We start from the raw sequence: 12,508 nt of genomic DNA, 5'->3' as shown, positions 1-12,508 counted from the left end.
TGTATATTAAATATCATCTCTAATATGAATACTCATAAGGATGATGCCAAGGCTTTTGAAATGTCCCATGAACAGTAAGACAATAAATATCTTTTTATTCCAAAAAAAGAGTATTATCAATATAGCTCAGAGGGAATGAAGTGATTAAACTGGGATTAGGAAACATATGGGCCTGCAGATACTGGAAAACATTTCTAATTCTGTTCTACCAGAGCAGCAATCAACAAAAGAAAAACAAAGGAAAAATAATACTATATGAAACCTAACTTTAGACCCTCTGTGAACTGTAAGATGGTGAGAAAATTTTAAAGGACGAATTACACATAACATCAAAGAATTATTCTTAGTCACAATTATCTCTTCAGATTGATAATTTATGGCAATTTAGAATCTTCCCAAAACTAAAAAGATACTGTATAGCAGTTTTGTCCGATTTGATATTCTCTAAGTGCACAGGATCAACTCCCATAAACATTACTGCAATTGTTATCCTGGTTTATGGCCATAATGAAAATTTGATTTTATTTGCTACAATTGAAGAAGGCTGCCTAGCCTGGTTTATTAGACTTATTATAATGTCATCTATTGATAAGCTCTATTGAGATATCTCAGTAGCTTATGACAAAATATATCAAAATTAAATCAGAGACATTAAGAACAATTAAAAACAGATAAATGTGTATTGAAATTGACATATTTTAGGTAGCATTGTACAAAGGAAAGTAAAAGACTGGGTCCCTAAACACAGAAAAGAAAAGAGCCATGGTGACTACAGGGAAAGTACAATTCAAAGTTAATGCAAGAGGAGCCAACACCTTTACACAAATTGATATAGATAATATCAATAACTTGAGAAGGAACCATACTGTGTTGAAACTAGCTAGTCCTTTGGGCTAAGCCAAATTGGCCTTTCAATGTACTAAGAAGTACATTATAGTTCAGTGGGAAGAAACTACAATGCTTTTAGTACAAATAAAAATGGGGACTTCTTTAAAAACTTCCAGAGGCCATCTTAGCATCCGAATTTTGCAGCATTTGGACTAAACAAATATCTTGATACAGAAGTTATCAAGAGTGGAGGTCACCAGTGCATGTACCGGAAAATTAATCATTTCTTTCCCCAGTAAGGGACCCAGTTGATACAAAATTTATTATTTATTTATATATCAAACTTTTTGACCACCCATCTCCCTCACAGAAGGGCTCTTGAGCGTTTTTAGCTGAGAAAGCAGAGAGAAATTGATCCAGAAGCATCTCCCCTCAATCAAATAACTGCTTCTTCTGAGACAGTGTGGCTCTATGCAGAGGTCTACCCTCTTTCTGGAATTGTAACTCATTACAGTAAGTAATTCATTCTTGTCTGGTTTCATTTTCAACTTATCAAGGGCAGGCAACATTTGGTAGGACACACCATTACTTGAAGATGATACAGAAAAACAGATTTGCATGTCATCAACATAATGACAACACCCAGCTCCACATCTTCTGCTGCTCTCTTAAGACTTTCAAGAAAATATTGAAAACATCGGAAACAAAATAGAGCCCCAGAGGACAATATGGGTAGTGTCTATTTCAGAGAGCAACTATTTCCAAGTAACATTGCCAGAAATCTACTAGGAAAGAAAAAGTGTCTTCTATTCCCAAAAGGATATCATGATCAATTGTTTCAAAAGTAGCAGAGAGGTTGAGCACAATCATCAGAGTAACTCCCCATGTCAGTCCCCAAAGATCATTCATCAGACTGAGCAAGTCAGACTCAACCTCATTACCTGCTCTGAAGCCTATTTGAAATACAGTAGCTCAAGATGATTTGCTACATCCAGGACTACCTGTGCTTAAACCACCATTCTCTTATTCAACTATAATTGCCCATCTCCAAAAGATCCAGTGTAGGCTTCTTTGGAAGTGATCTAATAATGGTCTCCTGTCAACCCCACAGGGAAGCTATGACTACTTTTATTGAGATTGGTTTGTTTTGGACTTAAACCATATTTTCCCCCTCGTTGCTATGGTAATGGAGCTGGTCTATCTCTGTTAAGATCATCTTCCTGATTCTCTATACTTCTACTTCATATTGTAAGTTTCTCTGCTAAGGCTTCTTCTAGTAACTTTCAAGCTATGCATTCCAAGCCAAATAGAGCCAGGATCCATAAGACAAGTGATGGAATGTACTACTTTAAACAGCCTGCCATGTCATCCAGTGCCATAAATTGACATTGATCCAGTACCAGACAATCCCATAATTGATTCTGCATCAACAGCAGTATCTGGTTAAGACTGAATACAAGAGATTTTATTCACAAAATATCATTACAGGTTGTGTATCACAATAAACTCTGGTTCTGCAATTCAACTCCTGGGGGAGGAGAAGGAAGCATCATTACATTACAAAACAATTCAGCAGCCCATGAAAAAACAAAAAAACCCTTTCAGTTGTGGAATCCAGCTGTACCCAATAGGCTTTTTAGGCACGTTGGAATAAAAAAATAAAATGTCAGTGAATAGTAATGATTTAATTCTGCCTCTAAATCTGCATCAGCAACGCTCTGGGAAAGTCTGTTCAATATTTACTCTGTTTAACAAAATGATCTTGAGTTTTTAAACAGGGCCTAAGGGAATTTATACTTCTATTTCAAAAGGTTCAGTATTTGGGAGAAAATTTGTGGGGGGATTGAGTAGAGACTCAATCAGGCAAAAAATACTTTATTAGCATTTTCATATCATACAGATTTTCATATCTGTAAGGTAGTTCCTGGTTCTGCTGGATACTGCTGTATCATTTAAGAACATTCCAAATTATAAAGTGTACACATAATCCTTGGCTTACAACCATTAGTTTAGCACTGAAAAAAGTGATGCGTGACCAGTTTTTATACTTACGATTGTTGCGGCATCCCCATAGTCTTGTGATCAAAATTCGGGTGATGGGCAACTGGCATGTATTTATGACTCAGGGTCATGTGATCACCATTTGTTACCTTTCCAGCTGGCTTCCAACAAGCAAAGTCAGTGAGGGAAGCCTGATTCGCTTAACAATAGCATGATTCGCTTAACAACTGTAGCAAAAAAGGTTTTAAAATGAGGCACAACTCAACAACTGCCTTGCTTAGCAACAGAAATTTGAGGCTCAACTGTGGTAATAAGTCAAGGACTACCTGTATGTTCCAAACCAGCGGCCCCAACATTTTTGATACGAGGGACCAGTTTCAGGGAAAACAATTTTTCTACAGACCAGCAGTGGTGGGAAGGGATGATAGTTTTGTGCACCCATGCATGCGCAGATGAAGTTTCACTCACTTATGCAGCCCAGTTCCCAACAGGCTACAGACCAGTACTGGTCCACAGACCAGGAGTCCTGTTCTAAACAGCTTCCAGTACCATTACCTGAAAGTAAAATCTAGATTCTCCACTATAACAGAAACCTAAGTTCTCTCCACAGCTTTGTCCATGTTAGTATAATTTCTACCCTCAACTTTTTACTTTTTCATAATAATATAAACTAGCCATTTCTATAACAACAAATCTATCTAATTGGTAAAACCCAAAATCAAAGTTTCATTTTTTTCTACCTCAAGCACAAAGTCTAGAAGTGGTTTCCAAATACTTGGAAACCAGTTCTGGACCACATTCGTATAAGTTCAAGAAAAAGAAAGAAAGGTCTGGAGAAGAAATAAGTAAAATAAATTTCAAGACAATTAATAATCAGCCTTAAGGTCCCATATAATTTCTTGTCTGATACAATTATTTTTAATACATTCTCTATCTTTTCTATTTTTAATGCAAAAGGAAGTGTTTAACATAGTATCTGATCGTTCTATTATTTTTTTTCCAAAAGAGATTCCCCATAAAAGATAATATCACGGAGAAGAAGAGAATATGGAAAGAGTTTAGATTTCTTTCAAACAAATATGATTCAAATTGACAGTGATTCTTCGTTCAGATAACTTTTCCAGGAGGAGATGAAGATTAATCAAAGAATTACATAAGATATCATGAAACCATGGTACAGTCCAGATGAGACCCTCAGAATACAACCTTCTCTATAATTCTTCACTGAGTGTATATGTGTTGGGGGGTGGGGAATAGGTCTTGAATTCCTCAAAAACACATTATTTATAAAAGGGATGTGAAACAAAGATAAAATTCTCCTAACTCCATCTCTCTGTCATGCGGAGCCTGAATCTGGGGGGAAGATGAGCTGGAACAGGAGCAGACAGAGATCAAGGGGGCAGCTCCATTGGCTTTGGAGGAAACTGGGGAAGGGCAGAGCCAGTCAGGCCATGGCATTTCAGGATTAGAACATCTTGTAGACAGGGAGGAACAGGGGCAAGGTGAACATGAGAGACAGAGCTCAGGCGATGAGCAAGGACCAGCCCCTCCTGATCCTAGAGCATGAAGAGAAAAGGCAAAAACAATGCAGATTGAGTCGGCTACGAGGGAGGAGAGTGCCTCGCGCCCCTTCGCAAGGCACACCTGGGGACTGAGATGTAAGGAGATGCCAGTGGGAGGGGCATTTGTTGGGAAAAAAGTGTTGAACCTGTGGAGCCTCATGAGCACTTTCCAATGTCTGGAGATTATTGTGCTCTGTCTTGTGGGGCTTGCCTCGTTTTCCTGCTTTGCTGAACTTCTGGCTCTGGTTATTGTTTTGCTAAGCTTGCTAACTGGACTTCTTGCCTTGGTTACTGCTTTGCAAACCTTGCTTACTGGACTACTCGCAGCCAGAGGCTGTTGAAGGTGTGTGTGAGAGCTTTGCTCCAGTACTTGTAGTAAACGTGGGGACATTTGGGGGCAAAGTTGGAGCAATAAAGGGGAGTTAGACCCATTCTCTGGCTGTGTTGCTTTCGTGCCAAGCCCTGGGTCATCACACTCTCTCTAAGAACTCTGTCTATTGACATCAGTAGTTTCTCAATTTTAGGGACTTGCATTCAGTGGATTGTGCACATAACTGACAATATTTGACCTTGGACTTTATTTCCAAATATTTCCAATTTCCATTTTGACCAATAGCTGCTTTGAAAGGCGCTCATTCTATGTATTTGTAAAGATTATGGTGTGAACTAAGAAACCATGTCAGATATTTATAAAACAAGAGAGACTCTGAAGACATATGCGTTGTAGTACAATATAAACGCTACCACTAAAACAATGGCATCTGAGGCAAAAAAGAATGAAAATGGCATAGAACACTTCCTTATGTAGAATACTTCCAGCAATGGTGAAAAAGGATGAATGTACATGGAGTGAAACTCAGCTCAGCAGCTAATACAATAATAAGCTGCATGAATTTACATTTCAGAGTCAATTATAGACAGCTGTGGTGATTCCTAAACAGCATAGAATTATTAATAGACAGCATTTGGATATGTTTTGAGTACGCCTGCAGAAGGGATTCATTCCCTTCTTGAAGATAGCATTAAGTTCTTAGGTGAGACAACAATTTCTACATAACAAGTGATTCCAAGTAAATGATCTTTCTGAGCAATTATTTAATATTAATTTTAAATCTGTTTGTCACATCTGAATCACCACAAACCAATTACCTTTCCAAGATGTTCTAGACAACTTGTCTTCTCTGTCGTTCCATGTTTCAACATACAAGCTGTACTGTATAAATAAAGGTTGCTATATATAATGTGCCCATTTTATTCTACAGATGGTTTGAATCTGGGTATGAATTAAAACATACTCACATGGTGCATAGAACATCACTAATACAGAAGAATGTTCCTTGATAAACTTGTCAAAATCATCATCTGTTAGGTGAAAAACAGCATTTTCCTCTTCTGACCAAGGAGTCTCAGGAGCTTGTGGTTTAGGTGGCTGAGGACTATAAAAAACAGAGTTGCCCATGTTCAGAAGGTACTACCAATACTAATAGCACTTAGACATATATATATATATATATATATACACCTCTCCACAGTGTTTTACAGCATTCTCTGAGCAGTTCACAATGTCAGTATATTGCCCCCCAAAATTTGGGTCCTCATTTTACCGGCCTTGGAAGAATGCAAAGCTGAATCAAGCTTGAGCCAGTCAGGATTAAACTCCCAGCTGTGGGAAGAGTTAGCCTGCAATACTGGATTTTAAACCACTGCACTACCAGGGCTCTTATATGGTAAAGAGCAGCTGTCTGGATCATAATTCAACTGATTATGTAAATGCTAACATGCAATGCAGCAATTTGATACAAGTAAGTCTCTGTTCAAGGAGGATAATCATTAAATACAAATTAAAAAAAGGATGAGAGGGGTGGAGAGGCACCTGGCACCGAAATTTTGTAACAATGGTAATTATGGGCTACATACAAAAAGCTTTAAGATGGAACAAGAGACATGCCTTATTAATTTCCTCCTTAACTTCTATAAATAATCTGTTGTGATCTGACAATGAAGCATAATGTAAAAATACCATCCAATAAAAAGTTGCTAATGAATGCAAACCATAAAGTGTGTTAACACTATAAACTGCATCATTCTTTTAGAGACAACACTGCTGAAAATAGACATTTTTTTTACAGAAGACAAATAACAACAGACACTTAGCAAGTTGGAAGGTGAGAGGTGGGGAAGTATACAGGCTTATATCCAGAAATGAAAAGAAAGAATTGAGCAAGCTCTGCAGGCAATCAATATATTAACAGTTTATACAGTACCACAATACAAAACTGGTTGTCTAGTGGAATGAAGCATTTCTCATCTATGTCTTTATTTTACTTAGCAGCTTTTCATTTGTCACAGATGAAGTTTATAAAGAAAGTTAACTGTTCATAAAATTGTCTTTAAGAACAAGGTCAAATTCTGTATCAGAGTTTTCAAATATAGAACAAAGTGACTTAGAATATATTGTTAAGTCTTTCTAGTCAACTCCTTAAATCATGGGTGTCAAACTTGTGGCATCATGTTGCTGTCACGTGATGTTTCACAATGTTTTTCCCTTCATGGAGCTGGGCTGGATGTGGCCTGCGCGTGACATATCTGGCCTGCGGGCCACCAGTGTGACACCCTGCTTTAAATGGATATCCATATTTGGGAAATTATTTAAAACAAGAATCTGTCCTTTTCCATCAGTTGTTTTGAAGACTATTTGATCTCATGCCAAGTATCCAGTTACTTTTCCAGATAAGAGAGGAATTATGACATTGAGAAGCAAGGAGCAAGATACACCAACAACTCTTCCACCTCTACAGCTTCTGGTGCAGTGTATCTCACCCCTCTGTCTATCTTCCCAGGACCTTCTATTCCTATTTTAGCTCCTGCTGCCAATATTCCAGCACGGGATATCCCACCTGCTTGTCTATCCATCTTTCCAGCACTTTTCCCCAGCTCCCTCTGCGGCCACAGTCACAGCAAAGCATATCCCACCATCCTGCTGACCCCTGAACCTGTATAGGTGATTTTATGCTGCCTTCTACTCTTATTCTTCTACTCTTATTCTTATTAGTGGCCATAAAAGCTCCTTGCAAGTGCTTATGTGCTCAATCTGAAACAGGGCACTAAGTAACAGGAGTTATTTATTCTTATTACTCTATTTAATGTGGTTCATTATTTCCATATAGGGCAAACATACATCAAAATGTTCAATTATACTTTTCCAGCATTTTTGAATGACTGTTGCAAGACACCGGACCATTCATTCTAAAACATCTTTCTAAAAACATCTTTGAGTTATTACTTATTATTACTGCACATAAGTGCCAGGCTTACTTACAATAATTATGTAATTATTGTTAGGTCTCAACTAAAGCATGCTTTCTCAATATGACTCCCCCCCCACCCCCCACTATTGATTTCTTTTGGAGAGAGGGGAAAAAGCTGCAGCATCATTTTTTCTTATGGGAAACTATTAAACATGCATCGAAAATTAATTGAGAACAAACAGCTGCCTTTAACTCTAGGTGGCTGAAATGTCAGCTAAAGCCCAGAGTGGCTTGTTAGCAGACATTATCATTGGAAACAGTCTGCAGCTGTTTTTGCTTTGCATTCAGTAACTTCATCCAGTAGCTGTCACAGCACTGATATAAAAGTATTGAATATTACCTGGATTAGGAAACTATAACGTGGGCAAACTGAAATGAAGGGGAAAAAATAACTCTAGATGTTTCTTCAAATGGTTCACATGTGGTCGCCAAGAGATAAGGACCTCCTTGCTCAGGCAAAAGGAGGTGTTGAAGGTGATGAAGGCATGCATCATTATTCAGGAAAGGGAAAGAAAACCTCTCTGCATTCATTGGTCATGCTTCCTTAAAAGACCAAAGAAGCTTTAACACTAAGGACATTTCCCCCTCTTTGATCTGCACAGCAGGTGCTGAATGTACTTAATGTTTGACACTGTAAGAAGCTGCAGCCTAAATGTGCTGTGATGCCTCTTCTGACACAAACACCCCACTCTCCGACACACAATCAGAAAGTAGTGAGATCAAACTAGGGACCTGGGAACACACAATTCCCAAAGAAGCATATTTGAAATAGCTTCAAGATCTGCCATTATTAGTGCTTCCTTTTAATTGCATGATGTGGAATTAAGAGAAACACAGCTGTGCTCCTTATTAGCTATGCCTAAGAAAGGTATAAGACATCAGACATAAAGGCAATTGTTGATAGCTAACAAAGAACAGTACTCTCTGTACAGGGGATCAAACTGGCGGCCCGCCAGCCAGATGTGTCACACGCAGGCCATGCCCACCCCAGCTCCATGAAGGGGGGAAATGTGGCAAAACATCATGTGATGGCAACGTGATGCCGCAAGTTTGATGCTCGTGCTGGCAACTTGAAAACTTCACATGTACTCTAGAATAAAGATACTTGTCCTCATTTAGTGACCAAAATATGGGCCAGCAACTTGACTGTTAAGCAATGTGAAAGTGCAACTATGCTTAAGATTTTATTTCAACTTTCCTTTGCTTTACAGGACTGCGATGGCTGTAAGTGCAAGGATTGACTGTAAGATTACTTTTTCATCATTATCATAACTGTGAATGGTCACTATATGAGGACTATTTGATTTACCTTGTCCAGAATAACCTGAGCATGTTTGTTGTAAAGCTACATATAGGTTCCATTTGTTGTAAAGCTACATATAGGTTCCATGCTAATGAAAATGAACAAATACTGACTAATGTTGACCTTAAGTTAGTTGAGTTGCATGTGATAAAGGTACAAGTAGTACTCGACTTACAACCATCCCCAAATTTCTTTGTTAAGTGAACTTTGCCCCATTTTATGACCTTTCTTGCCACAGTTATTACGAGAATAACTGCAGTTGTTAAATTAGTAACCCGTTTATTCCCCGTTGACTTTGCTTGTCAGTCATAAAAGGGGCAAATCAAATAGTCCTCATGTAGTGACACTGCAGCTGTCATAAATATGAGTCAGTTGCCAAGCGTCTGGATTTTGATCCCTTGGCCATGAGGATGCTGCAATGGTTACAAGTGTGAAAAACAGTCATAAGTCCCTTTTTTCCATTGCCACTGTAACTTTGAACAGATACTAAATGAATTGTTGTTAAGTCAAGGACTAACTGCACAACTAAAATAGGTAGGCTTAGCATACACATCTCCATCTTACTTGAAAAATGTAATGTGAAAGTCTGGATTCATGAGAGCCATGATTCATAGTCAAAGGTCTGCAGAGGGGAAAGGGGATGAAAAAAAAAAAGTCAATGTGGCAGCCATGTCCATGTGATTAAGTCCCGCCTTCTGTACAAAGGAGCAGGACTTCAGTCATGTGGTTAATTTATTTACACCCTGCAGCCACTGTGGACATGGAGATGAATATGAGCCTATCTAATAACAAGTATGGCACATGAAAGGTTGTGTTTTGGAATCCAAGATAGGAAAAAGAACAAAAAGCATGAATTAACAAGTGAAATGAAACTAAAGAAAAATATACAAGTCTTGTGAAACTAAGAAAAAGGAGGAACGGTGTAAACAAATCTGGACCAAAATCATCAGATCTTGTAGAATGGAATTGAGTTGATGGAATGTCTGCCCAGAAATGAAAGTGTACAGGTAGTTTTGGACAAATACAGGTATACATAAGTGACGGTTACAAGAGTGACGAGTGGTTCTGAATGGGACAAAACGTTTGTGGATAGAATTAACAGTAAAATGTGAGAAAAATGGATGTGAAACAAAAAGAAAAAAGTTAAAGGAATGGGAGTTCTGAAAGAAGTAGGGGTTAAAGTAGATTGACTGAACAAAAAGAAAAAAGAAAATATGAGCTATGTATAAAAAAAAAGATAAAATTCACAACAGAATGCATGGAAAGAGGACTTAAGGAAGAAAGAAATAGAGCTGCTTGAAAGAGGGTAAAAAGAATTATATTGCATAGTACATTACATTTAATGGGAAATGGGAAATAGGATAGTTGGTGGATTGATATAAAGCAAGAGGCTGTAGATGAAGAAAAATGCATACAAGAATGCAATAAAAATGAATCTGAAAGATATTGTACAAAATAAAAAGATAGTTATAAAAATATAGCTAAAGAGAGCAATAGATCGTTAAAATTAAAGTGGCAGGGATGTAAAAAGCAGTTTTGATAGATTTTTTTTTAATGTTTTGGAAGTGCGTGAGCAGCTCTCAACAGGGAGCCTTGCTGAACAGCAAAAGAAATTAACAGTAACAGTGATGAGATAATTTGGGCTGACACTAAAGTAAGGAAATGCTGGAGTATTTTATTGATCTAAATGTGAACGATAGCAGTATGAACAGTGGTATTGACATTAATGCTACTAAAATTAGTCTCCTAGAAAAAATGATGAAAAAGACACCATAAATGCATTTGAAATGTTGAAAGACTCTTGGCATAAAGTGTGATTGCAAAATAGAAATAGCACATAGATTTATATATCGCTTCATAGTGCTTTACAGCCCTCTCTAAGCGGTTTACAGAGTCAGCATATTGCCTCCAACAATCTGGGTCCTCATTTTACTGACCTTGGAAGGATGGAAGGCTGAGTCAACTTTAAGCCTGGTGAGAACTGAACTGCCAAACTGCTGGCAGTCAGAAGAAGTAGCCTGTAGTACTGTATTCTAACCACTGTGCCACAATGGCTCTTTAGAAATACTAAAAACAGATGTGACTCATTCATGGAGTCGGTGTGTGACTTGGTTAACATGTATGTGAAAACTGCACGTGTCTGACAACTGGAAGGATGTCATTATTGTTACTATTTTCAAAAAGAAAGGTAACAAGGTAGAATTGATTAAACATGAATAGGAAGCTGTGGTAGGACCAAATTACTGCTCTTTGGCAGATTACCGAGATATATATAAATGTGAGAAAGAATTTTTGTTTGTGTATGATAAACGCAAATGAACAAACTTGAATTATGGAATACTTTGGGTTAATACGGAACTGAATGTTGATTGTGAATGTGATAAGAATGAGGCTTTTTAAATTTTGTGTGATTTATCTGTTGCATCAATTCTAGCATACATAAGAATTAATGGGATAACTGAAGATAAACAGGGAATAAAGGAAAGGTTCTTAATTTGTGGCCAGGTTAGATGGGTGTTTGTTAAGGAAATGAATGAATAGGTATTTTTGTATGCAGATGGTGTCATGTTGTTTGCTGAGAATCCAAATGATTTGCAGAGAGGTCAGTTGTAAGAGGCCATGAGGATTATATATCTGAAGTTTCCGAGAACAATTGTTACACAGAAAGCAAAAAAGCAGAAAAAGTTGATGAATTTCTATTTCTTGATAGTATGTATAACAAAGATGGGGAAAATGGATGAAAAAATATTCAGGTGCGCAAATGAGAAAAAATGAACAAGGATCAAACTGCAAAACAAATGAAGGAAAAGTGAAGTAAAAAAGAAAAAGACTGAAAGAGTCATGTTTAGATGGAATTGACGAGATCTTGAAAAAGAGAGAGAAGTGAGAAGTGTAAAGAATAAAGGGCAATGTATGGAGTGATGGACAGATATGGTAGAAGCAAGGGCAGAATGCAGGGACAGAAAGATATGAAGAAGTATAATAAATGGTGTTTATGTAAACTGATTTTATTGATGCTGCCTTTCCTTTTTCTTATTTCACACCTTCAGTGTCTTTGACTTTGTATTTCTTACTCCTTTTCTGTCTCTGCATAATGTTGTATAATCCAAAAGGGAATATCTGATATGTATGATCCAATATGGGAATAAAAAGCAATGCAAACTACCAATCCATCATGACATTATTGTCCAATTTGAATTGGATGTGTCCAAGCATGTTTCAGTCCAGCTGTGAATTAGCGGAGATACAGGACTTACAGATACAGGACAGTAAGATGAGACTTACTGTCTTTTCCAATTCAGCCCATACTGCCAAATGTCTAATTTTGATGTGACATTTATCATCTTTTGACAGCTATTATTAGGGTAACTCAGATAACAGACGCTAAAAAAAATCCCTTATTCTCAAAGAAACTTTAAGCACTCACTTAAAAAAAAAAACCACTTTCCCGCAATGGTAAATCATCACTGACTCATGTTCTCCTAACACAATATATCAGTCTAAAT

At 37.5% G+C, this 12,508-nt stretch overlaps 1 protein-coding gene across 1 annotated transcript in view; it reads right to left on the bottom strand.

Moving 5' to 3' along the window:
* The window catches only part of PDIA5 (protein disulfide isomerase family A member 5), a 213,777-nt gene that overhangs the window by 70,161 nt on the left and 131,108 nt on the right, over positions 1-12,508 (bottom strand). Inside the window, exon 11 of the mRNA XM_034422861.3 lies at positions 5,691-5,827. Within this exon, the coding sequence (XP_034278752.2) occupies positions 5,691-5,827 (137 nt within the window). The remainder of the gene's footprint in view (positions 1-5,690; positions 5,828-12,508) is intronic.

This window comes from Pantherophis guttatus, chromosome 1 (assembly GCF_059756535.1).
Source record: "Pantherophis guttatus breed Tessera chromosome 1, ASM5975653v1, whole genome shotgun sequence".
Lineage (NCBI taxonomy): Eukaryota > Metazoa > Chordata > Lepidosauria > Squamata > Colubridae > Pantherophis > Pantherophis guttatus.
The sequence above is the reverse complement of the archived record's forward strand: the minus strand, read 5'-3'. Positions and strand labels throughout refer to the sequence as shown.